Here is a 27,515-nt window from a genome sequence, read left to right as displayed (position 1 = left end):
TTGGCAGGTTCCGATTTATCCGTTTGTGCCCAAACCACAGTGGATTGGACCAGTCAGCGTCCTATGAGGAACTACTGGAAGCTACAGGTGGTTGAAGTTAGACCATGATAGAAGGTGATAGACAGATGGTTCATCCAATCACCTGCCAAGTATGTTTTGTCTCTGTGTGTCTGTCTATGTATTGAAAGTGCCTACCCTGTTTTCCAAACTGTTTCCAAGGACGACTTCCCAGATGGATATGTGTAACATAACATCTGGCGGGTCGGATTCATCCTAGTAACGATGCATAATAACAACACTGGTGCACTTCATCTAAACAAGTACTGTAATTAAAACAAATGTTTTACGGTAAATTGAACTAACAAAGGTTTGTCATTACATAACCCGACAATGTTAGAAAAAAAAAAAGATTATATAACGCAACGTTAAAAACAAACAAACATTCAAATGAACACGTATATGATTGCACGTGTAGGAACAGAGCTTGACTAACACGACTGCTACATTCTTAGTCCCACCCTCTGCAGCGCGTCCAGAGCCTGGCCAATCAACCGCCGGCAGAGCTGCGGACGAGCCAATAGGAGAGCAGCGGCCAGGCTGACGGTGGTGGTGAAGAGCAGAGCTCGGCGGAGGAGGGCGGAGGAGGAGGAGGGCGGAGGCTGGAGGTGTTGGGGCGAGGCCAGGGCCTTGTGGACGGCCTCCAGCTCCTCCTTCGTCAGGGAGGAGGGGCTGAGCTCCGCCAGGACCTCCAGAGCTGCCCGCTGGCCCGCTTGAATTGCCCCACTCATGTAGCCATTCCACTGGGTAGCAGTCTCAGTACCGGCCCAGTGGATCCTGGAGGGGACAGTTGACAGTCAACACTGGGAGCTGACAGGATGTCTGGCACATTAGCGCGAAGCTATCAGCGGCTAAGTGATAGCTTCTGTCTGGAGGAGAAGGGCTGAGATACGAGAGCAGACACCAGTCATTAACGTGCTGGCAGCTAACAAGCAGTGATTATCCCCTCCATCAAAGCAACATCAGACAAAGGAACGCCGTTTGTGGTTCAGCGCTAGTTAATATATACTGTAAATGAAGGTTCAAAGCAGTATCGAGGAGAACAGCACGTGAAAACAGTTGTATAGTGAAGTGGGGGGGGGGGGAGGGAGGGGTCTTGTCGAGAGCATTCTACTTCCTGAGGGCGTGTCCTCTCACTAAACACAGGGACATGGATCTAAAAGACAACTGTGAACGGATAGGGTTAGGGCGACGATCAAACCGCTTTCAACTTCAAAGCTCTATAAATAAGACATTACATGATGATGTTCTTTCGGAGAAAAAACTTAAAATGTTTATGCTGATTTTTATTTTATGTTTTTTTTTTGTGAGTACCACTCTGTTTTCTTTGCAATGTTTATATTTCATACATTATGGATGCCCGGCCTTTACTTATGCATGTGTTCCCTGAGGTGGCTTTACCCAGAGTGCATTGCACCATGGCCGTGTGTGTCAGACGGACAGGAGGGACAGGACACACAAAGTCCCAAGACTCTGTGGTTGCTGGGAAACCCAGCCGCCACAAACCACCATGACTGGTGTGAGGTCCAACACCTCCAGTCTCCTGGTTTGCCAAGACTGCTACGTCTGCACAGCAGCAACCTTTCACCCACTGTTGCACTTGTGTGTGTGTGTGTGTGTGTGTATGAGTGACAATAAAAGGATCTGATTTTGATTTGATGGCCTGGCTGTCTTGTTGGCTTCTGAACATATGTTTTCCGTCTATCGCGCAGTGTGGTCGTACGAAAGGAGAACACACAGAAGCCAGCGTTCCACCACAAACAGCACGCCACTTGTGCTTCACAATGGGCTTGACCCCTGAGGGGCCTTGTTATATTAATTAGGCTGAATTATAACAGACGTTTCATTAGACGTATTCCACATGATCTAACAAGCCCAGCCATGGCGAGATGTGCGCCGTGCGTAGGGGGTGACGTGATGCTGTTGTTGTTGTCTAAAACCTGGTGGTCTGCTCCTGTACCAGCTGTGGGCTTGTGCTGCCTACATGTGCTGGATGTATGTCAAGGTCGCGTCCTTGAGGATCCATCTGCTAGATGAAACACAGAACGAGAAGGGAACTGTCTTTCCTCGCTGTGTTACGTAATGAGCTCTCCTTGGTCCCTATGGAATTAGGCCATTATGGAAATGCATTACCTGAGCACATCTCTCCTTTTCCCTCTCTCCCTCTCTCTCCCTCTTTCCCTCTCTCTCTCTGTTTCTCTACCTTCTTCCCTCTCTCTTCCCCTCCCTCCATACTGTCTCTCTCTACCTTCCCTCTCTCCTCCCTCCCTATTATTTCCCTCCCTCCCTCCCTCCCTCCCTCCCTCCCTCCCTCCCTCCCTCCCTCCCTCCCTCCCTCCCTCCCTCCCTCCCTCCCTCCCTCCCTCCCTCCCTCCCTCCCTCCCTCCCTCCCTCCCTCCCTCCCTGTCTCCCTCTCTCCCTGTCTCCCTCCCTGTCTCCCTGTCTCCCTCTCTCCCTGTCTCCCTGTCTCCCTGTCTCCCTCCCTGTCTCCCTGTCTCCCTCCCTGTCTCCCTCCCTGTCTGTCTGCTTTAGCTGTGTGCTTCTGCTAACAGGCCATTACAAATACATTAGGTGACCGTGCTCCCATGAGACCGCTGTCCCTTCGACCTCTCGTTCACTTGACCATTTCCGGACTAATGCGCAAGGAGGGGGTGAGAGCAGCTGTGCAGGCTCGCAGGAGCGACGGGGGCTGGAGGCCGGGGGCTGGAGGCCGGGGCGCCAGCAGGAGGCGCGGGGCTGAGGGAGGGCTGATCACGCAGCACAGCGGAGCGAGGAGCCACACAGGAGACATGGTGGTGAACAGCGCGGAGGCAGCGCCCACAGGAGGGGTGTTTTTAGCGGGCGAGTGTTGGCAGAGTGTTGGGGGAGAGAGAGAGACAGGACCGTGGTGGTGGGGGAAGGGGGGGAGGTTGATGAAGAGGCTTGTGAGGGGGGTCGTGAGAGGGGGAGGGTGGGTGGTGAAGATGCCTGGATGGGGGGAGGGGGAGAGGGGAGGTGAGTGGGGGGTTGGAGGTGATGAAGGGGCCTGGACGCAGGGAAGAGGTTGGGGATTGTGAGGGGGAGGTGAGGGGAGGGGGTGGATGGATGGATGTGGAGGGCGGGAGACGAGGGTGGTAGCAGGGCTGATGAAGAGGTCTGAGTCGGAGGAAGTGGAGGGGGTTGTTAAGATGGGAGGCTGATGGAGAGGCCTGTGCAGAGGGGAGGTATGGGGGAGGATGGTGGTGATGGAGAGGCCTGTGCAAAGGAGGGGGTGGAGGTGGTGGAAGAGAGGTGATGGGTCCTCGGGGACCAGCCTACCTGCCGCAGGGTCTCCGCAGGCTGGGGTGGTGGTAGGACAGCAGGCCGGGGGTCATGACACTGACAGGACAGCCTCCACTGAACTCCTCTGTGGCCCAGTCCTGCACCAACACCACCCAGAACACAGTTAGCTCCACCCACCAACACCAGCCAGAACACAGTCAGCTCCACCCGCCAACACCACCCAGAACACAGTCAGCTCCACCTGCCTGTCTCCTGCACCACAACAAGCCCCCCCCCACACACACACACACCGCAGAGTGACACAAACCCGGTCAGGGCAAGGCAAACCATTCCACACCCCCAGTGTTGTAGATCTCTCTATCACCTCCCTCCCTCCCTCCTTCCCTCCCTCCCTCCTTCCCTCCTTCCCTCCCTCCCTCCCCAACAAGTTCACACTTGTTGATTCCACCCCCTCGGTTCCTCCAGAGGCTGGAGCTGAGTGGAGCAGAAGAGATCGTCATCACTCGCTCTGCCTGCCTCCCCCCAGGCCTGTTTCTCCTCAGCGCTCCTCCGGACCGCCCGGGGAGCTGGATGCTAACATATTGCCCCAGCTTATGCCTGTCAGACCAATGTGCTTCTTTGTCAATCTCCTTTGTGGAGTGGAGCAAGGCGGGTAAACGACATATGTGTGTGTTGGCCCGTCGACTGGAGACCTCCAGGGCACAATTGACAACTGCTTGTAATGGAGTTAGAATGACGCGCCACGGTTGAGCGACACCTAGTGATTTTATCCACATGGGAAATCATCATCCAATCATAGGTAAGAGAGACTCTGATGGGTGTCATTATGTAGGCACCGGTTGATGAAAATGATACCTGGGCGCTGTACACAAAAGCCTAACATGCAGATTATTGCTTCCCCACGGCACCACAGTTTTCTCAGACTTGTCACGGCACAATGATGGGGCGGAACGGAGAGAGCTGCAGGGCTGAGTGTCTGTTTCTGTCTGGAGAGGAAGTGGTTCAGCGAGGTGTTTAAGGAGCTGGCGCGCGCGCCGCTGAGCCGTGTGACAGATCTGGTGCAGCTCAGGAGTAGCTAACCGCTAAGCTCAAGGTCGGAGGTTCGATTCCCTGCACCTTCTTTGCATGTGTCCTTGAGCATGACACTGACCTCCAAACCACCCCCCTTCCCCCCTCCCACCCAAAATTTTAACAAGCTCTTTGCGTACCGTGAAGGTCGAAAAATCACTATATGAAGTGCAGGTTTACCATTTACCACAAGACCAGCGTAACACAAGCAGATGGACCGATCAGATGTCTTACCTTCTCCCGGTAGTGGATGTAGCTGGACGCCTCAGGACCCAGGTACCTCACCAGGCTGGACACCACCGCCTCCCTCCTTTCCTCCGCCTGGGGACACAGGGAACATTCCGGCATTCATCCGGCCCTCACATCGCCCTCATTCATCTCCATCTGGGGGGGGGGCTCACCTGGGCTGCTAAAATATGGATGCGTGTCTGAGAAACGGGCTTGCGGCGTGGTCCGACCGGCCCGATCGATGGGAATCACTCTCGCCAGGACGCTGGTCTTCCCGTTCGCTAAGTGAGCGCTCTCTGTAAATTATGGACGGTGGAGGGGGGGGGGGGGATGGGGGGGAGGTAGGAGTCCGTGTGTAGGGTCACTCGCTCACAGTTACCATAGCAGCTGAATGACAGATGTTCGCCAGTTTTTATCAGATCCTTCCATCTGCATGTGCTTCCTTCCACACCCTCTCAGCGATTACTGAGCCCTGAGCAATAATTCAGAGGTAGGTGTAGCCGTAGCCTGGGGGCATCGCAATTACTGGAAGCCCGGAGCTGGAGAGGAGATTGGGGTGGAGGAGTGGACACTGCTGAGCCAGGCTCCAACCCCAAATGAGGGAATATGTAATGCCCCCTTTGGCCTAACTGCTAGGGACATCTCATAAAAATCCCATGCATCACAGGACTGTACAAGGCTGTGCAGTCCCACTGTCTATGGAGGACAAACTCCAGTATCGAAACTGAGAGGCAGGAAGGAGATGCCTGGATTGCCACGGCGTGGAATAGTTTAGCTTCGCTCACGTCTTTAATGTGTTCTTCCTAATCTTCTTGTGTTCTGTTGGCACTTTCAAGCTACGTGAATGTTTGATATGACACTCCAGGTCATGGAAGGCCCACAATGCATCACTTCCAGCCACAGACAACTCCACTTTCATTAGGGAGAGAAATCTGCGAGGTTCCTTTTGAATAATTGATGACGACGAGCTACCATGTACGTTTTATTCAATTCACAGTTAAAATGACCTGGAAGAGTGTGGCTGTGCAGCTTCTGTGCTTAACTATACACACACACAAGCAGGGTTTAAATGTTTTAACTGTACATTGCATGAAAGTGTGAACGACCTCTCTCTGTCTTCCCTCTGTTCTTTATTCTAGGTCATAGAAAAGACTCAAGTCGTTTTTTTTTTTAAATCTCAGTTTAAAAGCATTTTGATGTTTTCTTCCAAAATGAAGGCTTTCATCAGGAGGCAGAAGGTTGTGATGAAGCTGTTGCCTTGGGGGACGGTATCAGCTTCTAATATAGAGAGAGACTTGCTATTCTTCTGGAATTTAATAGTCTTCCCGACTTCTCAACACTCATTTCCTCACCTCGTTCTCACCCCTCACACACATCACGGACGGGCCTGTGTTAGTGTGAGGGCTGACTGGAGTGTGTGTGTGTGTGTGGCCAGGCAGTATGTGCATACGGATAGGAGAAGAGGATGTTTGATGAGGTCAGTCAACACCAGGAAGACTGACAAGCAGAATATAGGATGATCCACTGAGCACACAGACAGGACGATGTCCCCCAACTCGAACAGTCCCTCCCTCCCTCCCTCCCTCCCTCCCTCCCTCCCTCCCTCCCTCCCTCCCTCCCTCCCTCCCTCCCTCCCTCCCTCCCTCCCTCCCTCCCTCCCTCCCTCCCTCCCTCCCTCCCTCCCTCCCTCCTACCTCTCTGCTGCTCCAGTGATAGGCCTGCAGGCCGGCGATGAACCCCACCAGGGCAGGGCTTCCGCGGGGCGTGGTGCCGTCGAAGGTGACGCAGAGAGGACAGACCTCCGAGGGCTGGGCCACAATCTCCCCGGAGAAGCCCTTCTTCCGCCAAAAAGCCTACACACACACAGAGACAAAAACAGAGTCTGACAGCTGAATCAGCAAAAGACACAGCCTTGCAAAAAAGCACCCCGCAGCAGAATCCCCACAGGAGCTCTTACACCCCACTGAGCCCTCCTCACATCATCTGACCCCTCCTCACATCATCTGACCCCTCCTCACATCATCTGACCCCTCCTCACATCATCTGAGCCCTCCTCACATCATCTGACCCCTCCTCACATCATCTGACCCCTCCTCACATCATCAGACCCCTCCTCACATCATCAGACCCCTCCTCACATCATCTGACCCCTCCTCACATCATCTGACCCCTCCTCACATCATCTGAGCCCTCCTCACATCATCTGAGCCCTCCTCACATCATCTGAGCCCTCCTCACATCATCTGACCCCTCCTCACATCATCTGACCCCTCCTCACATCATCTGACCCCTCCTCACATCATCTGAGCCCTCCTCACATCATCTGACCCCTCCTCACATCATCTGACCCCTCCTCACATCATCTGACCCCTCCTCACATCATCTGAGCCCTCCTCACATCATCAGACCCCTCCTCACATCATCTGACCCCTCCTCACATCATCTGAGCCCTCCTCACATCATCGGACCCCTCCTCCCATCATCTGAGCCCAGGAGGAGGTTCACTGGGGTGGATCCCCCAGCAAAAGCCCTCCAGGTGCACCTGATCCAGGGAGCTCAGGGCACTGCATGCGCCACGAAGTACCGAATATCCAATATTGATGCTGTAAGTGCAGTCATCCAACTGTCCTATGCGTAAGAGTGTAAACACTAACCCTGTTAATGTGCGGGTCGATACCAAACACGAGCATCAGAACAGTGTCCTTGTTGTTGACGTCCCTGGCGTACTCTACAGGAAGTACGAGAAAAGATATTGTCCGTACTCGCTAACTCATCCTGGCAGCAGCTTCCTTGTACTGTCCGCTCCTTTACAAAACACAGCACATACACCGCAAACGTCTCATTAAATAACCATCCGCCTCATGAATATGTGGTCTCCCAGCTGTAGCGCTCCATGTAATCAAAAGTGACTGTAATGGAGAGAAATGGCTTCCCCTACACAGCCAGAACAATTAGAGCACGCCAAGATTTTTTAAAAAAATTAAAAATAAACGACACATCTTGGTGGATGGCATCGCTGGGCAGGCTGTTGCTGGAGGTTCAGTCTGAGGATATGGCTGTCGTTCATCATGTCTTTCATGTCGGTCATGTCGTTCATTCAATCCCACCGACAGGTGCTGAGAGCGCTCGCTGTTGTATCAAGGCGAGTGCTCTCATTAACAAGGAAACGTTTGAGCTCTGAAAGGAAGTGAGGGAACTGGCGGGAAACTGTTCTCGGTAAGACAAGGGAGTCAGATCTATAAAGTCACATTTCCATCTGGGCAGCCCGGGGGAAAGGGACCCGCCACAAATCCAGTGACATTGAGGACAGAGGACGATAAACCAGACCGTTTGAGGAGATTTACAATCTTCCAGTCCATAGAAAGAGAGACAGAGAGACAGAGAAAGACAGAGAGAGAGAGGCAGAGAGAGAGAGAGACACAGAGAGAGACACAGAGAGAGAGAGACAGAGAGAGAGGCAGACAGAGAGAGAGAGATACAGAGAGAGAGACACAGAGAGAGACAGTGTGTCTTTGTACTTACAATGCTCGTTGTGTATACTGTAAACATACAGTATTGCAGCATTACTCACCGTCCCGTACGTAATGACAAACTTGATCAGGTGTCCGGGGGCCATGTTCTGGGTAAGCCGTTCCCTCTGGCTGGGCAGGGGCGGCTGGTAGTTGATCTGAGCTGAAGAACGAATCCCAAACAGTTGTTTCAGGGGCAAAGGCAGCACCCCCACAACCCAAGCAATAAGACATGAGTGGACCATGAAATCATTGTGATTTGATGTTTTCTAATGACAAAGCCACAGCGAAGCGAAAAATGAACAATGGGAAGCGATATAAAGAAAACTGAAATAAAAGGGCAAAGATAAAGAGGAATGGATGAAAAGAGAAGAGATGAAACCACAGGGAGAAGGGAAAGAGAAAGCGGAACAGATAACACACATCACTTTGGTTGACCCCCTCTATCGATCAGAATGGCTTTACTTTAGCATCATCGACCAGCACTCACGTAAATTGGATTCAATGCCCCAGTGGCTGCCTTGCAGTAAAATGCCCCCCCGCCCTGAAATGCTTCCGATTTAACACCACGCTCTCCTCATCTCGCGCGGGCACCATTTACATCTAAGAAGTCCTGTGTGTTTTCCCCCGGAGGAGACGAGATTGAATAACTTCATCAGCATTGTCAGGTGTGCGGTATTTAAATGTCTGTCGCGCCTGCACAGAGCCATCTGGCAGTTCGTGTCACATATTTCCTCGTGGCAGTGAGCCAGCCTTTTAACGAATGAGCTCACAGAATATGTGAGGCTTCATTTGGAACTGTCGGGGGGGATGTCAGCAACTCTGAAATGAAAACACTGCCTTCATGTTAAAGAAAATTGATAAACCGGTTAAAACCAGCTCAAACCAGCACCACAGGCCTGTTGGTGGAGCCAGGGTCCACACGATTGTGAGACATGACACTTGGCATGTTGTCCCATTCATGCCGTTATTGTGACATGCGGTTGTACTGTTGAGGGAACACGCTAGCGTACTGACGCTTCTTTGGCAGCTGCTGCCACAATGTGAAGCGAAAGACATCTTAACTGGTGGTTGACATTTAGTCTTGTGACAGAGCAGTGAAGTGTAGGGTTAGTCCCACTGCCGCGATTGAAACGTGCCGGGTGACTCACCGCGATGGACCCCGAGTTGGTTACGCCGGGAAAGGGATCGCTTCCTGGAGCGCCGGTGGGTCGCCGGGCACTAGAGCGCGTAGCTTACCATCCAGGGCCGGCGTTTGCTACAGGCAAACTAGGCAGCCGGCATAAAGGCAGGGTGCCATGAAGAGGGGGCCAAATACTGAAGTGCGTCCATGAATTAACCTTCCCGCACCACCAGCAGAGGGCGCCGAGGCTGGGTGGGGGGGGGGCGTCTCTCCAATTTGCGCTCTCGGGTGGGGGGGGGATGGTGCTGTTGAAACATCTTGCCTAGGGTGGCAAAGGTGCTTGTGCCGGCCCTGTTACCATTGGCGCTAATCTGAGTTTATTGCAGCCTGGGTTCGAGCTGGGGCCACCTGCTTTCCTCTCCTCTACATTTCCTGTCTCTCTCATCATCATATCCTTAAAAAAATCATAAATATAAAGAGTAGGTACACTTCCTGACTGCTCCGTGACCAGCAGTAGGCGGGTCCAGTGACATACGGAACATTAGGCCGTTTCAATCCTAAGAAAATTGCGTTCTTGAGAAGAACGTTTGCAATGAGTTCTTGCAATGACTTCTGGGAAATCAGATGCGTTCTCGCTGACCAAGTCACCATTTGACGCATCCTCGATAAAAGGGGAGGATCAAGAATATTTCCAGGTATTTCTGGCGTTCTTGGTGACTTGTGTTCTTTGGATTGGAACTGTACTTGGGCATCGAAAGAGGACGTCAAACGAGTTCGCAAGAACGGAAAAAAACGTGGATTGTTAAACGGCCATTAGTGCGCAGCAATAAGGTGGTGGGTGAAATAACCTGAGTAATGAGCTGATGACCTGAGGCAGTCAGGAGAGGCTTGCAGTTTTACGATTACTCCTAGAGGGGACTTGATATCCACCCCGACATACAATAGTAGAGATGTTAATAATCAGAGGGATGATGAAGTTGAACACACATGCTACTGGTCTGTGCCAATGAGGCAGACCAGTGATTACATTAGTTATGCAAGGAGGCCTCCGAATGTGACGGCTTCCTGATTACCATTCCTTAAACAATCGCTTTATATTTCATTAACTCGTTCAGGCGTTTTTGGAACTGCCACTAACTAGCTTAATCATATCGCAAACGGCCAATTTTCATGTCACGGGGAGTATTTCCGTGTTTAGTTTTTTTTTTTTTTCGAGGTTGAACACACTTGACAGGATGTGGCTGGATGTGAATCTGCTGCTACAGGTACAGATCCCCCGTTCTGCAGAGAGCGGTTGACTGTTGCCATGGAAATACTGTAATGTGTGTTTTATAAGCACACTGTAGTGTTCTATATCTATGTCCACTCACCGTCAAGCTAAAAATACAATTAAAACTAAGTATTTGCAATGACAGCAAACAAACAACAGATGTGTGACATTTAAGCTTTTGTGCTATTTTTTTGTGTGTTTTGCTTTTACATCTTTCCTTGCACAAAGCAAGAAATAGAAGGCTCATTGGTCTTCATCACTTGAAGTGTTGATTTAATTAATGGGTAAAACACTATACAGAAGGCACCATAACAACGCTGGCTCTCCTGGCCTCTTTTCAACCTGGCCCTATTACAGGCTGAACAAGCTGTAGACTATGGGGTTGTCTTCCTGGTTGAGAGACAAGAGAGAGGGGGGAGACAGAGAGAGAAAGAGAGAGACGGGGGGAGAGAAGAAGAGAGAGCGAGAGAGAGTGCTGGTCTGGACTGTTCTCATTCCCTCGGGGACATAGGAACTAACAACACCTTTGACATTATTGTTGAGAGCATTTTGGGGACAATCCTTACCTTCCACTGAGACGTTCAGACAGAGACATTTATGAGATAGAGGCTTCTGCTCCAGTGAGTCTGGTTTTCAGACTGCCTGTGACAGCGTTACCCAGAGCAGGTTTCCTCCGTCTCTGTCCATCCCTCCCTCTCTCTTTATCTCCTTTCTTGCTCTCTCCCTCTCTCTTTCGTGCTTTTTCTCCCTCCCTCCCTCCCTCCCTCCCTCCCTCCCTCCCTCCCTCCCTCCCTCCCTCCCTCCCTCCCTCCCTCCCTCCCTCCCTCCCTCCCTCCCTCCCTCCCTCCCTCCCTCCCTCCCTCCCTCCCTCCCTCCCTCCCTCTCACTCACTCTCTCTCTCTCTCTCTCTCTCTCTCTCTCTCTCTCTCTCTCTCTCTCTCTCTCTCTCTCCATCACGATATCCATTTTTTCTAACAGCCCCTGTCTCATATCCTCTGCTTTTTAATGTTTCAGCTATCCAACATATATTTTTCTTCCCCCACGCAACTCTCACCTCGTTCTCTCCCTCCCCTCTCTCGACGGTGACCCAGCTCAGCGACGCAGTCTCCCCAGTCGCCCCCGGCAAGGTGCCGGAGACTCAGGAGCTCCTCTCCTTCACTTAATATCTAGAACTGTGTCGCTCCACACTTAGTCTGTCGGAGCCTGAGGGAAAGGGATTACGTCCGGGAGATAAACGACGCTTCTGCAGCAGTGCGCTAGCCTATAGCAGCTTTTCTTAGACAACAAAGAGAGACGCATGTAAAAATGATAACTAAAGTAATTTTTCAAAGGGCTTTTTTTTTTATCTGACAAGAAGATTAACATCTAACGTGTATCTTTGCAATCGTTTTGTTTTGATCCGCTACTTTTATTTGTCATGCCACGCTAAAAATAGCACTCTACGTTTTCCCTTCCTCGTGGCTAAGCCTGACGGCCTCGTAAACCTGGCACAGCAACCCTGGCACAGCAACCCTGGGCACAGCACGCAAATCAATGTTAATGCATCGCCTCCCAGTTCTTCTTATGTAAACAAGCCACAGGACTGAGCTGAGAATCTATCTATCTGTGGGTTGGTTTGGCCCCTGGTCCTCTCGCGTCATCGCAGAGGCTCTCAACCCAAGCGGGATGAGACACACAGCAGCACTTAGCTGCCCATCAACTTCAAATGCACCCGGATGAAATTCCAGTCTGATCAAGTAAAACACATCAGAGAGAGACGTCATGAACGTCATTTCAACCCAGGACCCCCAAAAACCCGCTGAGAAAACACATGCTTACACACACACACACACACATGCACTTACACACAACACACAACACACAACAAAAGGCACAGTAAGATACAAACAGAACACACACACGTGGACTCTCACTCACCCCCGATGTACACTTATATTCTCACGCAAACACACACGCTAACAGCTGGTCTGCTATAAACGGACATGGAACATCCACAAACACAAAAACATTCACACAAAAGTAATTTGCTGGAGCAGCAGCTGTGCTTATTACAGAGTAAACTCTGCCCGCAGACACGACGGTATCTCTCACAGCAAAGCAAAGCAGACACGATGGTATCTCTCACAGCAAAGCAAAGCGAACACGTGCTGTGATTCCACTGAAACATTTCAACGCCGATACCCACGAAACCATGGCCGCGATGGCGTCTAACACACATCGGTTAAACATCAAACATTTATAAAGTTTAGAAATGCACGTCAGCACATTGCCCAGGCCGCCCTGACACTGAAGACGAGAGCTAGGTGAGCTAATACAAAGCCAAAGCAGCTCGTTAATCATTGAGATGAAAAGGAAAAGAGGTGAAAGACTGAGCTTGTTAGGAGAGACTGACTATAGTCTCCCAGCTGCAGGAACTGGAACAGGAATTATGGATCAGTGAACAGGTAACTCCCAAACACAGGGAGCGTGTGTGTGTGTGTGTGTGAATGTTTGTGTGTGTGTGTGTGTGAATGTTTGTGTGTATCTTCGTGTTTGTGAGCAAGTGTGAGCTTGTGTGAACATGTGTGTGTGTGTGAATGCCTCTTCCTACGTGCAGTGGGAGTACAGAGCAGGGGGGTCCTGTACAGTAGGTTTTCCCACACCAGATGTCAGTGACCGAAGACAGCTCATTTAGCAAACGTCTTTATCCACTGAGATGTACACGCCCCAGTCGAGGCTCAGCCCTAGCCTCAGCCCCAGCCCCAGCCCCAGCCCCAGTCCAGCCTCAGCCCCAGTCCAGCCCCAGCCCCAGCCCCAGCCTCAGCCTCAGCCCCAGCCCCAGCCTCAGCCCCAGCCCCAGCCCCAGCCCCAGCCCCAGCCCCAGCCCCAGCCCCAGCCTCAGCCCCAGCCCCAGCCCCAGCCTCAGCCCCAGTCCAGCCCCAGCCTCAGCCCCAGCCTCAGCCTCAGCCCAAACCAAACGACTTTGAGAAGCACTCCATCCTCTCATTTAGTCCCCCACTCCCTCTCTGTAGGAGGCAGGTCTAACTCACTGTCCAGCCCGGGGTGTAAACAGTCCCTGACAGCAGCCTGCTTCCCCGCTCTCTGATTTAGGAGTGACGGGGGGGGGGGGGGGGGGGCTCCGGCGACAGAGCCCAGACAATCCATGCTGCATGATTCAGCACTGTTCCCAGACCTGTCTCATTAAGATGCCTGGCCAGGGTCCATGGGGTGGGCTGGAGGGCCGACTCATCTCCCTGGCTCTGGAAGGCTGGATATCCCAGACACCTCCAGAGCTGGGTGAGAGGGTCTCCGCTGCACAGCCCGTGCTGCTGAACCCGGCCGGGTGTGTGTGTGTGTGTGTGTGTGTGTGCGCGCTGCCCCGTGAGTGGCTCTGTCAGTGGCAGGGCGGAGCCGAGCGAGGGACACACACGCACCTGCCAGGTGAGGGGGACAGGTGACGATCACAACCAGGCCCAGGAAGGAGGCCGTGGCCGTCTGGACGCGGGCACACTCTCCGTCCTGTGGGATACACACACACGCACGCACGCACGCGTCACATAAATCTATGGTAACAGAGTGTATCCCATACAGTGTCTTACCCTGGCTTGATCCTAGCATTAGTATTCTAAAGCAGACTTGTGTATGAAGGAGAACTGCAGCAGCTATTATAACCTCCCACACACACAGACACACACACACTTATACACACTCATACACACACACAGACACACACACACTCATACACACTCACACACACACAGACACAGACACACTTATAGCCTCTGCCATGAGGAGCCAATTGAGATGACCAGGGACAGAATGAGGGGCACTTCCCATTATGGATGCCCTTGAGGACCCCAGCGTAGAAATATGAGTGTACACTCATTACTGATATCCATGATCTACATACACACACACAGACACATTCACACACACATTCACACTGCCCTTAGCCTTTAGAAAACAGAGAGACTGTGTCCATATACGATACACGCTGGTTTGAAAGCAAACATACAGGTATGTGTCAAGTGTTTATATATGTCATATATGGACACTCCTCACATCTTCATTTGTACTGATTGTTTGTGTTGACAACTACTTGAAACATGTGGCTCACAAAGAGGCTGCACTTTCGTCTGTAAGACCTCTCTTTTCTCCTGCCTTCTTTGTCACCTGTCCCTGTCTGTCTGTCTACCCATCTGTCTGTCTATTTTACTTCCTGCAAGCCAGTCTGTCTAACTGCATGTCTCTGTCTGTCTGTCTGTCTGTCTGTCTGCCTACCTGTCTGCCTTCCTGTCTGTCTGTCTGTCTGTCTGTCTGTCTGTCTGTCTGTCTGTCTGTCTGTCTGTCTGTCTGTCTGTCTGCCTACCTACCTACCTGTCTGCCTTCCTGTCTGTCTGCCTTCCTGTCTGTCTGCCGAGCCGTCTGTCTGTCTTCCTGTCTGTCTGCCAGTGGGACGACACAGCCAAGAGGACAGCAGACAAGCTGCTGCCCGGCTGAGGAGGCAGTTATCTCCCAGTCTGGCCCTTCCACTCCCAGAGAGAGCTGTTAGTGTACTGTACCTGCCATATGGCCGTCACAGCCTGGCCCAGACGCACGCTCTCGCTCCCCAGCCGCTCCGCCAGGCCCTGGGACAGCTGCTGGGTGCCCCCCTGAGGATGCACATGGGAGTTACAGCCGTGCCCCACGTCACCTCCCCCCAGGCCCTACTCCCCTCCTGAGGGCAGCACTGAGAGCGCCGAGGCTGCTCCTGTGATCAGCGAGGAGATCAGGTTCTCCTTGGTCCACCTCCTCCCTACCCCGCCCCTCCACCCAGCCCCCATACCCCCCCCCCCCGCCCCCCCAAACCCTCAGCGCACCCAGTGAAGCAGAGAGGAAGAGGATGAGAGACGGGTCATTTACATACAAATGATGTTGAGAGAGAGAGAGAGAGAGAGAGAGAGAGAGAGAGAGAGAGAGAAAGAGAAGAGAGAGAGAGAGAGAGAGAGAGAGAGAGAGAAAGAGAGAGAGAGACAGAGAGAGAGACAGAGAGAGAGAGAGAGAGACGGAGACAGAGAGAGAGAGACACACACACACACACACAGCCCCAGAGAGAGAGAGAGCAGGAGACTGTTGTCGGCTGTGCTCAGAGACCATCCAGGGGGGACGGTGTTGCCGTTGTCACCTTGACCCTGAACTCCTGGGCGGCGCCTGGGCTGCTCTCCATCAGCGCCAGCACCCCCCCTGCTGTGGCCGCGTACAGCAGGAAGAACAACAGAGACATCTGACAAGGCTCCATGCCAAACACCACCCTGCTGACAATACCCATCTCCTCCTTCAGCACTGGGCAGGAGGGAGGGAGGGAGGGAGGGAGGGAGGGAGGGAGGGAGGGAGGGAGGGAGGGAGGGAGGGAGGGAGGGAGGGAGGGAGGGAGGGAGGGAGGGAGGGAGGGAGGGAGGGAGGGAGGGAGGGAGGGAGGGAGGGAGGGAGGGATTGGATGGAGTAAGGAAAAGGGAAGAGAGAGAGAGTGAGATTAAGGCAGAACAATTTATAAAATGTACAATAACACAGTGGTTAGTATAAACATTAGCTTGCTGACCAAACACGTTTGCGGGAGGCAATATTTGAAAGTTATTTCTTGTTGCGCCAATAAAGCAAGATAGAGCATGAGGCAGTATCTTAGCAACGTGAAATCAAACCAGATTGTCCACGTTACAACATCCGTGTTGTTGTAACCTATGTTCAGTGCCCTTCTTAGAGACACCAACACAAAACTCTTGACCTGGTCCAGTCACTTAAATCACACGCACAATTACTGTAATTGTGCATCCTGCACAGTTGAATGAAGAGGCGTGTGCATTAGTCATGCTCTGGATTCCTCCAGTCCTTGATGATTGACACAGCGTTTCCCAAATCTCTCCTACACACAGGTCAAGCTCAGCACTCTGCAGTTCTGAGTACCCTGATGAATCTTTCAAGGGACAGTTCTGGAGGGGTCTCTCATGAAACTTTTGGGTTACTAATCAGATATTCCTCGCCTCATGGCCTGAGTGGCCTTAACGCCACGCTTTAACAGGGGGGAGCTCGGTGACACGGTCGCAGGGGAAGTGCCGTGGCGTGCCAGACTTAGGAGCAGTCCCGATTGGCTGCCGGCTGGCACGTCCAGGCGGTGGGTGGAGCTTCCTACCTTGGGTCCAGGCATGACGCTCCAGGTAGGAGTGAAGCGTCATGCTGTCCAACTGTGCAGCGTTGGGGGTCCTGGAGGGGTCATCGACCGACACCGAGGCACACAGCCTGTTGATCTAGCACACACACACACACAGTGAGTGACTCTTTAGGTCCTGAAGAGACGAGCTGAAGTGTAGTGAATCTGCTTTGGTGTTATAGCGGAACACAGCGTCGTCACTGCATCGTCGACGAAGGATTTCATTAGCTCATCTACGAGTGGGATCATCTTACTTTCACACCCAAAAGATCAACATGATTGGACTGGAAGAGATTAATAACACGCTTAATTATGTAGATTGGGCTCGGTTTATAACTCAATACAAGGAACAATATCAACACTGAGATATTAATCTATAATTTAGACATAAGTGGCACATAACAATCTCAAGCGGATCAAATATTTACCAACTCATCAAATCACTGTGGAAAACAGGGATGTAATAGTGATGTCGTTTGAGTGGGTCTCACAAGGCCCCAGTGGTGTCAACCAGAGGGGACAGTGTCCTACCTTCCAGAGGGGACACTGTCCTACCTTCCAGAGGGACAGTGTCCTACCTTCCAGAGGGACAGTGTCCTACCTTCCAGAGGGGACACCGTCCTACCTTCCAGGGGGGACAGTGTCCTACCTTCCAGAGGGACAGTGTCCTACCTTCCAGAGGGGACAGTGTCCTACCTTCCAGAGGGACACTGTCCTACCTTCCAGAGGGGACAGTGTCCTACCTTCCAGAGGGGACAGTGTCTTACCTTCCAGAGGGACAGTGTCCTACCTTCCAGAGGGGACAGTGTCCTACCTTCCAGAGGGGACAGTGTCTTACCTTCCAGAAGGACAGTGTCCTACCTTCCAGAGCAGCTGTGTGAGGTCCAGCAACACCAGGGGGGACAGGGCGGGGATGCTGGTGCTGTAGGTTCGGATCCTGGCCCGGGGTCCTCCTAAATGCTGCACCTTCTTTCCCGCGGTGTATTGTGGGTAGACCTCCAGACCCAGCTCATGGATGAGGTCCATGACATGAGTCTGAGAGCTGACGCAGATATTATAATATTACTGTCTGTTATTATGTTGCGTAAGTACATTATATTATGGAAGTACACTGTATGCACCAATAGCCATGCCTATATCCTCCGACCATCATGAGAAAATGTTTATAATTATATTATGTAGGCATTCGATCATTACGCAAGTATGTTGTATGTACTGACAAGTCTATAATCTTCAAATGACATGGGTGTACATATGTTATGTTACTCAAACGTTAAAAAACATGCATAATCCAGCATGTAATCGGTGTTTACATTTTAGTCTGATAATGTTCTCCTTAACTTGAGGCTCAGAGGTAAGAGTCTTTTCAACAGGTCTGTAAGACCCTGGAGGCGAAAGCAGTGTGATAGCCTATATCACCACAAGATTCTCTCTAACAACGAGTATTGAGTTGTTCCGTGTTCACCTTGACTACGGTGACCTACTGTACCTGGACCTCCATGTTTCAAAAAGCGTTCTGTAGATCTTTTATGTTCAATTCAGCCTCAAAACACAAATATAATTGCAGCTTCCATCCAGAATTCCAGAATTCTATCCTTTGACAAGGCAAACCATAACCTCTCCAAGGTTTCTTCGTGTAGCCTGTATACAACTACGTTTTATTGATCACTATTGGAGTATTTTAACTGAGCAAAATAGTGCTTCTTACTGCCGTTTAGTGCTGTGTAGGATACTGAACATAATGAAAGCCGTTTTTTTTTATAACTGTCACAGGTCTTTTCAGTTACTTTTTAAATGGATCTGTCTCTTTTACACACGCGCACACACACACACGCGCACAAACCGCTGACAGCTTCGCCGTGCTTCCGTGCCATATAATCAGATAACAAGTGACTGTGTTAAGACTTCTCATAAGATCGTGTCCACATCATTTTAGAAGGCTGTCAGACTATTATTATGACCATATAGTCTCTGTCGCTCCCTGATTGCATCAACCCAGAAGTACATGCAGTCCGTGTACGAATGATGCTACTCAATACAGAGGCCTATGCCTACATTAAATACGGTTACACTTTGAAAACTAGTGCTGTCAAAAAAAACGTAAAACTTTGTAGGCTACAAGGTACTTCGTGAGCTGTAGTTTACCTGGACACCCACTGACCACCCAAATCCCAACGATCTAGTCCGTTCACCGCTGGAAGGTCTTCGGTCACTGTTCGTCCGCCCACTCGGTCTAAAACAAAACGTATAGGAGAGGAGCCAAACAGAAACTACAACATTATACAGCTCTATTTGTTACAGCAAAAGCAAATGCTTAACACTTACAAACCTTTTCCTTCCAAAATTATTATTTTCAATTGGGGATTTCTTTTCCGAAGACTATGGGCAGCACTCAATCCTGATAGTCCAGCCCCAACAATAACAACATCCCATGTTGTCTCGCTCATATCGACGAATTGTCAAAAAACTTGGTTTAACGTAGTTTGAGATTTTCAATCAGTGGTTATTCTCGAAAGACAGAGTAGGCTACTTGATAAAACGTTCTTGGATGAACTGCACAATATGTAACCTTCTCTCGACTAGATAAGTGTGGACTTTGGAGCAAGGGAAAAACAGAGCCCCTTGACCTATTTTGCACAAAAAAAGTGGTAACCTATGTTCGCCCCTGGCTCTGGGCTATTATGTAATTACTTGAATCATCTATAACTGCCGTCTATTGTATCTTTCAGGATACGTGTGTAAGAAAAAAGTTTTGAAAGTTCTGGAAAAATAGCCTATGTTTTATTTAAAAAAGTTTTGAAAGGTTTCCAAGAAGTTTTAGAAAAGAAAGTTCGGAATACAATGTTTTGAAAGGTTTACTAAATTATTTTTATTAAAAAGTTTTCAACAAAAAAAATTACGTTATGGATGAAACAGAGGGAGTCAGCAATGTCGACATGACTGAGAAAAGACACATTCCTGATCATCCATGGCCATATAAGAGGAAAAACGAAACTGATTCCTTGTGAATATTCTATTTATATTTAATAGCATCGGGCAGAATGTTATATAGGCCTATGCATTAGGCCTATATAGTACGCTATGGTCTTGAAATCTTGAGTGTCATTTTTATATAGGTCCTGCTGGTGTTTCAAACTTCTCCAATTTGTACCACAAAGACAACCATTGTTGAATGTAAAACCAATCAGGGGGTGGGGTGAGGCAAATGCATTGTGTCGTCGGTTGATCAACCAGTTCCTTGTCACCTGAGATCCCATTGTTGACATCACATGAACGCTCTCAAGTGTCCTTATTCGAAGCACTCAACGAACGAAATATGGAGGTCTGTGGGAATATAAAACTGACGCTTCTTTGATAATCGACTTCACTTTTGCCGTTGCTGCGAATAATCTCTTCTCTCAAACGCTCTTCCAGAGATAGGCTACTGCATCCTACATCTTGGTAAACAGGAAAAAAAACTACCCAATGAGATAGGAATATGCTAACAAGCTGAGGGGGTGGGTGGGACCTGTTGTGTAGCAGGAACCAGATGGGAGGTTTAGATCACCTGTTTTACCGGGGAGTCTCCATTATCAAGTGCGGCTGAAGGCTACGTTATATTAAACGAATCTTACTTTAGGTAAGTTGTTGATTTGTTTGTGTTGCACTGTTGCTACAAAACAGTTTCAACAATATTACATTCCAAGGATTAACTGAGTAAAGAATCAGTTAATTATTTACTCAGTTAATATAGCTATGGGCTAATAAGTTAGGATACTCAGGCTAATTAATTCTTTATTCAGAGCTCGCAGATGCGTTACATTACCAAATTATCTAAGTGTTTTTTCTGCAGTTCTCAGTTGTCTGACTGACTTGTAGCCTATTGCAGATTCAGATGCAGTGAGCAATATTCAAATAATGGACAGGATTCCAAACGTTTTACATCTCTGTTGAGTATAACAACGTGTGGCTTTGTGGTCACTGTCAGCTGTGTCTGTCAGATACGTGTGACAGATCCGTTTTTGACCAAACATTTAGTCCTTAATCCTCAATCAGATGTGTCTAATCTCTTGGGTGATGTTCTGAGTGGGAGCCACGATATACTGTTCAGACGTTTCTGTGGTCTGTTCCGTAGCCGTCTGGCTCCGAAGATGCGTTTACCCAGCGGTTGTCTGTCTGTCCTGGTGATGTTAGCCACCATAACACTCCTTAATGTAGGTGAGAATCACCCCCTTTCCTCTCCCAACACACACACACACACACACACACACACACACACACACACACACACACACACACACACACACACACACACACACACACACACACACACACACACACACACACACGGACCAAGTGACTGAGTGAGAGAAATAAAGGGATACAGGGATGAGAGTGAGCATGGAGGAGGTGGACGGTTGAGTCATTTCTATGTTTATGAGATTATGTTGACAAAATAGCACCGTTGTGCATCCCCCTTTGGCAAGTGTCTTGGCGGGTTGTCAGGCCAACCCCGGGTTTGTCGTCCCAGAGGGTTTCTCTGTTGCGAGAGCAGGCCCTGACACCCAAGGACTAGCTAGCCTACTCATGACATGTTTGAGTGAGTTCACGAAAAGGAACAATGAATGAGGAATTATTAAGAAGGTATTTTCATGGAGTGAATCCGAATTCATTGCAGACACAGCTACAAAGGGAATATGGAATCTCATACTGGGGCGGATCAAAAAAAAAACAGTGTCCAATTAAACCACATTGAATAGGAATCACAAATAGAGCTACATTATTCAGTTAGTAATCTCGCCATGAAAGGACGTTGAGAAGTAGCCTAACGCTAGGTGTGATGATGTCCAAGGTTACAGCAGGTCGCTGCAGCTAACCTCCACAGGACCGCAGACGATCAAGCGGGCCAAGGGGGAGAGTGTGACTCTGGGCTGTACCTACACGCCAGGCAGCTCGGACACCGGCGAACTGGACATCGAATGGTCAGTGGTCAGCCCAGATACCACTAAGAAGGACCAGCTGGTGAGCGGATTCAATGCTCCGGTTTATGTGGTTAGGCTGTAGCACCACAGTTAGCTGACTTGCTTATAGGCTTTCAAATACGAAGCTATTACACTGGCAAACCCTTATTAGGAAACCTTCGTTAACAAGCGAAACATTTCAGCTTAAGTGTAGCATTAATAGGCTATTAAATATGCTGTCAGTCTAAATCCTCCAGTTAACTGACGCTCTGACCAGTGACCAGGTGCAACAAAACAACAAAATCTGCTCCCAAAAGACCAACAGCAGGTTAAATTGCGTTTGGTAAATGTCGACTCCCCGGAGTGAAGCAATTCTGAACCTGGTCGACCGAGATCTGCAACAGCAGTTAGAAACCAAGAGGTCTTAGTTTCCAAAGAACGTTGGCTTCAGTGCTGAGCGTCTGTTGCCCAGGTAAACTGGTAAACTTTTCAGTCGGCTATAACAGTCCAGTATAAGAGAAGAATACAAATCTTACATTTAGGTGGTACACTGGTAGGTAATCGCGCTTTTAGGTCAGAGGGCTGGGGTTTTAAGCCCTGCGTGGGTCGAGATCTGGATGAAGGTACTTGAGGGGCTACTATCTGTAGTAAAAAAAAAAAACTTTGAGTAACTGTCAAGTCGTGTTGATTCGGTACCATGCTGTGGGAAAGCGCCATTAGACAGATGTTGCTGCTCTGCCTGTGGCAGAAATCAAGTGGACTAAAACTAGCGTTAACATCTGCCCTTCTCTTGTAACAATGTTATCTAGAACACCGGTTTAATGATGCTGCTCTTAGAACAGCATGATGCGGTTACACAGATCGTTCTATTTTATTGTTTGTTTATGGTGGATAGTACAGTTCAAGGTAGACAGGAAACGAAAGGAGAGAAGGACACATGCAGCAATGGGCCTGGGCCGGATTCCAACCCATAAACATAAACAACACGGTCCGATCCGTAAAGCATGGTTTTTAATCAGGATGTTTTTCCGCATCATACCTTTTCCTTAAGCTCCTCTCCCATACCGGGGGGCGGAAGTATATCCATGGCAACCCCCAGCTCGTCGAGGGGCTGGACTTCGCTGCAGGTGACCCCTCCCTTGGTGATGCGTCCCTGAACATCACCTTGCTGTCACCCAGCCATTCTGCCACCTACCAGTGCAAAGTGAAGAAGTCTCCAGGGGTGGACATGCGGAAAGTCTCTCTGGTTGTTATGGGTAAGACCTGGTGTCCGTTTCAACATCACACTGCATTATTCAAGCCTCTGTTACAACACTTATAGCCTACGTACAGTGTTTCTGGAGGTCTTATCCAGGCTTCTGATTCGACCATGGGTGGAAATCCTTTTAATTGAATACATTTTATTTTAAGATGTGCACCCCCCTAAAATGTATCTTTAAAATTCTATGCGCCTGCCAACAAACTTCTCTTGTCCCCCCCAAAACTGATTTTATTTTTGCCCCTGGATTAAACACATGCCAACTTTCACAGACTGGTGTCAGACTATTGTGGCAACGTTCTTAGTAGTTAAGTAACAGGGTATTAAACAATCCACTCTAAGAACTGTTGGAAAAGGAAAATGTAGAAATCATTCTGGCAAAATATAAGTTGACTGAGTCTGACAGGCAGACGGCTTTCAGACCTGCAACACATTCAGCCGAGAGAAAGGAGTCGCTTGTCTTTTGAAACCCTTTATTGAAGGAGGTATAACGACATGTTTTAGATGAAGAATGCATAGAAAATAGTGAGCAAGGACAAACCATTCTCGTCTATCGACAGTAACAATGGAGACCAAACTAATGTGACAACTGCCTAGTTCTTTCAGAGTCTGTATATATTCAGCAGCTATCGGGGACATGTCTTTCAATGAGCCTTCCTTTGAAACAACACGAAATATCTCTCAATCTGTTCTTTGCGGCAGTGAAGCCGTCAAAGCCCAAGTGCAGGGTGCAGGGTGGAGAGGAAGTGGGCATGCCTGTCTCTCTACACTGCAAGTCTGACCAGGGATCCAATCCTCTCAGCTACGCCTGGACTGTAGATCGAGTCGGCCCAGTCTCCACGGCAACCATACAGAGTAAGCCTGCCCTCTCCGGGCCACTACCTGAATTACAGCACCGCAAACAAATTAAATACATCTGATCCACACAGCAGATGCTTTTATCCAAGGCAACGTGCAAATAGCGCATGTAGAACATAAACCAGATTATTGAACATCAGAATTGTTCTAGTTCTTTTAGCGATATCAGCGGTTAGTGTTATTAGTTATTAGCTATTAGTGTATTGTTTCTGTGTTTTACCGGGCGCAACTGTAATGGTGTTTGGGAGGGGGCAGGGCGATAAGTCGAATAAGTCAGGAATTCTGAGTCCAGTGCTCCAGAATGCCCAAAGAAGATGTCTAATGCTCTGTACTCTATCTCTATGTGCTGTGCCCTGTACTGTATCTCTATGTGCTGTGCCCTGTACTGTTCAAGCATGTAGTCCATGTGTACAGGCTGGATAACTGTGGGTGTTCTGCGTGGTTTCTGGTGATCAGACAGCGTGACAGGTGAGTTGCTGATTAGGAACCACTCAGAGAGCTTCGCTGGCGTCTACCTGTGTGAGGTCACCAACGCCGTGGGGGCGGAGCGCTGCCGAATCAGGCTGAGAGCTGTCAAACGTAGGTACACTCAGGTACACTCAGGTAAATGCTACACAGGTACACTCAGGTAAATGCTACACAGGTACACTCAGGTAAATGCTACACAGGTACACTCAGGTAAATGCTACACAGGTACACTCAGGTAAATGCTACACAGGTACACTCAGGTAAATGCTACACAGGTACAAGCTACACAGGTAAACGCAACACAGGTACAAGCTACACAGGTCAACGCAACACAGGTACACACAAGTAGGCAGAACCTACACACAACAAACACCGACTGTAATTTAACACAAAACTGCATGAAGCATGTTGGATTCAGCTCCACTAAGGTTTCATAACCCCTCACCGTAACCCTACCCCTTTCCTCCTCGTCCTCCACCCCCACCAGCTCCTAACCGAGCAGGGGTGATCGCTGGGACAGTGGTGGGTTCTCTCCTCCTCCTCGTCATCATCGTGCTGCTCTTCTGCGTCTTCCTCTACAAGTGGAGAGGCAGCCCGCGGTACGAGAAGGAGGTGGCCAACGAGATCAGGTACCTAATGGAAGGCTCCTTCCCCAAACGATTGCCTGCTTCCCGATTCCTCCTCGGATTGATTGTTTTGTCAAACCCCAGCCAATCAAACTGGAGGAAAGCGTGGAAGGAAAGCGCGGAGGAAAGTGCGGAAGTTCAGACAAGAACTGAGGGCGCCGTTTCCCCGTCTTCGAATGCGTTTTTTCGTAAACATTTCCTACTGCAGCTTTATAGCGCGTGTTGCTAACGGTGATTCTTCCTCACATCCGCCCCAGGGAGGACGCCCCCGCCCCAGAGAGCCGCCCAGGAAGCCGAGGAGGCAGCCTGTACTACAGCCAGGTCCCCCGCTCCCAGACCAGCCGCACGGACGCGGCACCCCCACTGTCCCTGGGCTCCAACAGCACAGGGGACGTGCCTCTCAAGTACAACAGCCAGTACGGGTACATAGTGTGACTCTGGCCTGAGGGAGAAGGGTCTGGAATGCTCTAGAATATTCTGGGATGATATAGAATGCTCTGGGATATTCTAGAAGGATTTGGGATGATATAGAATGCTCTAGAATGTTCTGGGATGATATAGAATGCGCTTGAATGGTCTGGAATGGTGCAGAACCTGCCAGGGTACGTGAATGGGGACGGGGGACGGACTAAAGTGTTGTGTTTGTGTGTTTTGCTGAGAATTTTCAAGGTACTCAGAATTTTAGAAACTTGCGATTGTTTTTCCCTGAGCGGAAGAGGTGTGTGCCTGAATGAAAGTTCCCGAAGGACGTAGAAGTCTATAATAGTTCTATTGTGAAAAAGCAAATTGTTGTCTGTTTGATTGAAAGTTGTTTGTGAATAGGACATTTGATTTTATAATTGAAAAGTTAGCTATTATAAATGTTTGTCATTGAGGTCATTTGTGTTTGTATTATTATCAAAATTGAAGTGGGTTTTGAATAATAGACTCAGTCTTTGTAAAACATGTTTCAACTGGGATACAGCTTATTAAAAACAACACAAGAAAAACCAACATACATCAAACGTAGGCAAAAAGAGAAATATTTATTTTGATGATAGACCTCATTTTGGAAAAACTCCACCTTCCAAAAAAATGTACACATGACGTAATCTTTTGAGGACGTGATTGACTGACGAGTTGTTATATTTATAACCACATGCAATGGGGGTTTCTCCACTACAAAAACAGCCACGACGACGCCACCCTCAGCCGACATGTCCTCCACCCCTCACCCAGGGTCAGTTAGTGGGGTCTGGGGCGGTGAGGGGGCGGTGTATGGGGGTGTAGTATCTCCTGCATCAGTGCTTCTCTCCTTGTGCACGGTCCGAGGCTGCAGGGGGGTTTCGGACCGTGGGAGGCCCGGTTCTGAGGAAACTTCTAGAACAGGCGTGGGGATACATCCGACCCAGGGGGTCACAAGCCTTCTGCACTGTCCGAAAACAAGCTCCGCCACCCCAGGAGCTTGAGAACCAATCACAACCTGACCTCCGGATCCAATCGCTTCGCGTTAAACATCCCAAAGACCGTGAAATTAGGTTGGAGAAACCAGGCTCTCTGCTTGTTTTGAAATCAAGTCTGTTAAGGTCACCTATGATGCAGCTGGGAGCACAGATGATGGATGCATGTTTTTATGTCTGCACTTTGACCTCCGACAAAAACACCAACATTGGTGTGGGTGATTAAAGATTGTTATCTTTACGTGTTTCATCTGAGGAAAATCCTGCAGCTACTAGTCTACAGTATATAAACTCTGACATGACACATTTTTTTTTTTTTTTTTCTGTAAGTTTCTTTTTCCAAATGTCAAAATCCCAGCACCACATAATTAACTTTAAATAAGGCGAAAAATACAAACACAAAAAACAACCTGTTCAGGCCAAGGTTCATGCAGACATCTGGCTTCAAATGATTTAAGGTGGTCCAGTTTTCAGCAAGTTAAGTTTGGTTTTGTGCAAAAAAAAAAAAAAAGAAATCAAACAGAATAAAAATCTACAACAAATAATAATTAAAAAAAGATCTATCAGTGAACACCTAGGTTTCAGTGCATCAGGTGTGTCGTGGACTGGCTTGAAGTTTCCCTTTTGCATCCTGGTGATTGTGAAAACCCATAAAGTGCTGCCTGAGACTGGTGGGATTCCTCCAGGCCTGGCCAGGCTTCACAGTCTCCAGGCCTGTGTGGGTGGAGGGTTTTGGGGTTCAGCTGCAGACTCTCTCCCCCTCCTCGGGCCCCAGCTCCCCACAGACAGTCTCCGGCTCCGCCGGGGGGTTGAAGCTTCTCCCCCGTCCTGCTTCTGAGGGTCTTGGTGGGCTGGAGGCTGACGCGTAGGAAGGGCTCCTCTCCTCCTGCCCTCCTCTCTGTGGAGAAGCCCTGAGGAAGGTGCTGTACTGGAATGGTCGATGGGAGTTCAGTGAGTATTGACCACGTCTTCAAGGCACCTTACTGTATGTTGACCGGGGAAAGTGTGTGTGTGTGTGTGTGTGTGAACGCAGAACAAAATACCCCCCCCCCTCCTCCTCCAGTCAGCCCACAAGGCATCACCATGACAACTAAGGCAAAATCTTCCAGCGAAGAGACACAAAAAATCTGTATCTTTTTTTCTTCTTCTTCTTCTTCTTCTTCTTGACTCACTGTATACTTTGCTGCAGCTAATCATCAACATCGCACAATAAACGTTAGTATCTCTATTAAATAAATGATCTGTAC

At 49.5% G+C, this 27,515-nt stretch overlaps 2 protein-coding genes across 5 annotated transcripts; one reads left to right on the top strand and one right to left on the bottom strand.

Annotated features, from left to right (window-relative positions):
- Positions 1 to 307: 307 nt before the first annotated feature.
- Positions 308 to 19,288, bottom strand: LOC146220292 (putative flavin-containing monoamine oxidase A). 3 transcript variants are annotated; one of them, XM_084694210.1, is made up of 12 exons: positions 19,009 to 19,288; positions 18,825 to 18,912; positions 17,541 to 17,721; positions 16,662 to 16,776; positions 15,660 to 15,817; positions 15,058 to 15,147; positions 13,930 to 14,014; positions 8,186 to 8,286; positions 6,309 to 6,467; positions 4,621 to 4,707; positions 3,355 to 3,455; positions 308 to 834 (listed from the first exon to the last, which is right to left on the bottom strand). In XM_084694210.1, the coding sequence occupies exons 1-12, from the start codon at positions 19,124 to 19,126 to the stop codon at positions 501 to 503; spliced, it is 1,617 nt and encodes a 538-aa protein (XP_084550336.1). In that variant the 5' UTR covers positions 19,127 to 19,288; the 3' UTR covers positions 308 to 500. The 3 variants fall into 3 exon arrangements, with proteins under 3 accessions (XP_084550336.1, XP_084550337.1, XP_084550338.1); XM_084694211.1 differs by lacking the exons at positions 18,825 to 18,912; positions 19,009 to 19,288 and adding an exon at positions 18,169 to 18,338; XM_084694212.1 differs by lacking the exons at positions 17,541 to 17,721; positions 19,009 to 19,288 and having other exon boundaries at positions 18,825 to 18,991.
- Positions 19,289 to 19,931: 643 nt separating this feature from the next.
- On the top strand, positions 19,932 to 25,704 carry vsig8a (V-set and immunoglobulin domain containing 8a). 2 transcript variants are annotated; one of them, XM_084694224.1, is made up of 8 exons: positions 19,932 to 20,298; positions 20,794 to 20,876; positions 21,511 to 21,680; positions 22,671 to 22,875; positions 23,580 to 23,732; positions 24,192 to 24,314; positions 24,691 to 24,832; positions 25,087 to 25,704. In XM_084694224.1, exons 2-8 carry the CDS (start codon positions 20,810 to 20,812, stop codon positions 25,262 to 25,264), a joined length of 1,038 nt encoding a protein of 345 aa, XP_084550350.1. In that variant the 5' UTR covers positions 19,932 to 20,298; positions 20,794 to 20,809; the 3' UTR covers positions 25,265 to 25,704. The 2 variants fall into 2 exon arrangements, with proteins under 2 accessions (XP_084550350.1, XP_084550351.1); XM_084694225.1 differs by lacking the exon at positions 19,932 to 20,298 and having other exon boundaries at positions 20,568 to 20,876.
- The last annotated feature ends 1,811 nt before the right edge of the window (positions 25,705 to 27,515 follow it).

The sequence above is a fragment of the Hypomesus nipponensis genome, chromosome 27 (genome assembly GCF_054491055.1).
Source record: "Hypomesus nipponensis isolate SF chromosome 27, ASM5449105v1, whole genome shotgun sequence".
In the NCBI taxonomy this organism is placed as follows: domain Eukaryota; kingdom Metazoa; phylum Chordata; class Actinopteri; order Osmeriformes; family Osmeridae; genus Hypomesus; species Hypomesus nipponensis.
The sequence above is the reverse complement of the archived record's forward strand: the minus strand, read 5'-3'. Positions and strand labels throughout refer to the sequence as shown.

Bases quoted from the DNA above. Each gene is read 5' to 3' on its own strand.
- LOC146220292 (XM_084694210.1), bottom strand. From the start codon at position 19,126: ATGAGCGAGACAACATGGGATGTTGTTATTGTTGGGGCTGGACTATCA. The intron at 18,913-19,008 runs GTTTGTAAGTGT...GTTTTGTTTTAG, and splicing joins AATAATTTTGGAAGGAAAAG to ACCGAGTGGGCGGACGAACA. The intron at 4,708-6,308 runs GTAGGAGGGAGG...CTGTGTCCCCAG, and splicing joins ATCACTGGAGCAGCAGAGAG to GCGGAGGAAAGGAGGGAGGC.
- vsig8a (XM_084694224.1), top strand. From the start codon at position 20,810: ATGCGTTTACCCAGCGGTTGTCTGTCTGTCCTGGTGATGTTAGCCACC. The intron at 22,876-23,579 runs GTAAGACCTGGT...TCTTTGCGGCAG, and splicing joins AGTCTCTCTGGTTGTTATGG to TGAAGCCGTCAAAGCCCAAG. The intron at 23,733-24,191 runs GTAAGCCTGCCC...TCTGGTGATCAG, and splicing joins CTCCACGGCAACCATACAGA to ACAGCGTGACAGGTGAGTTG.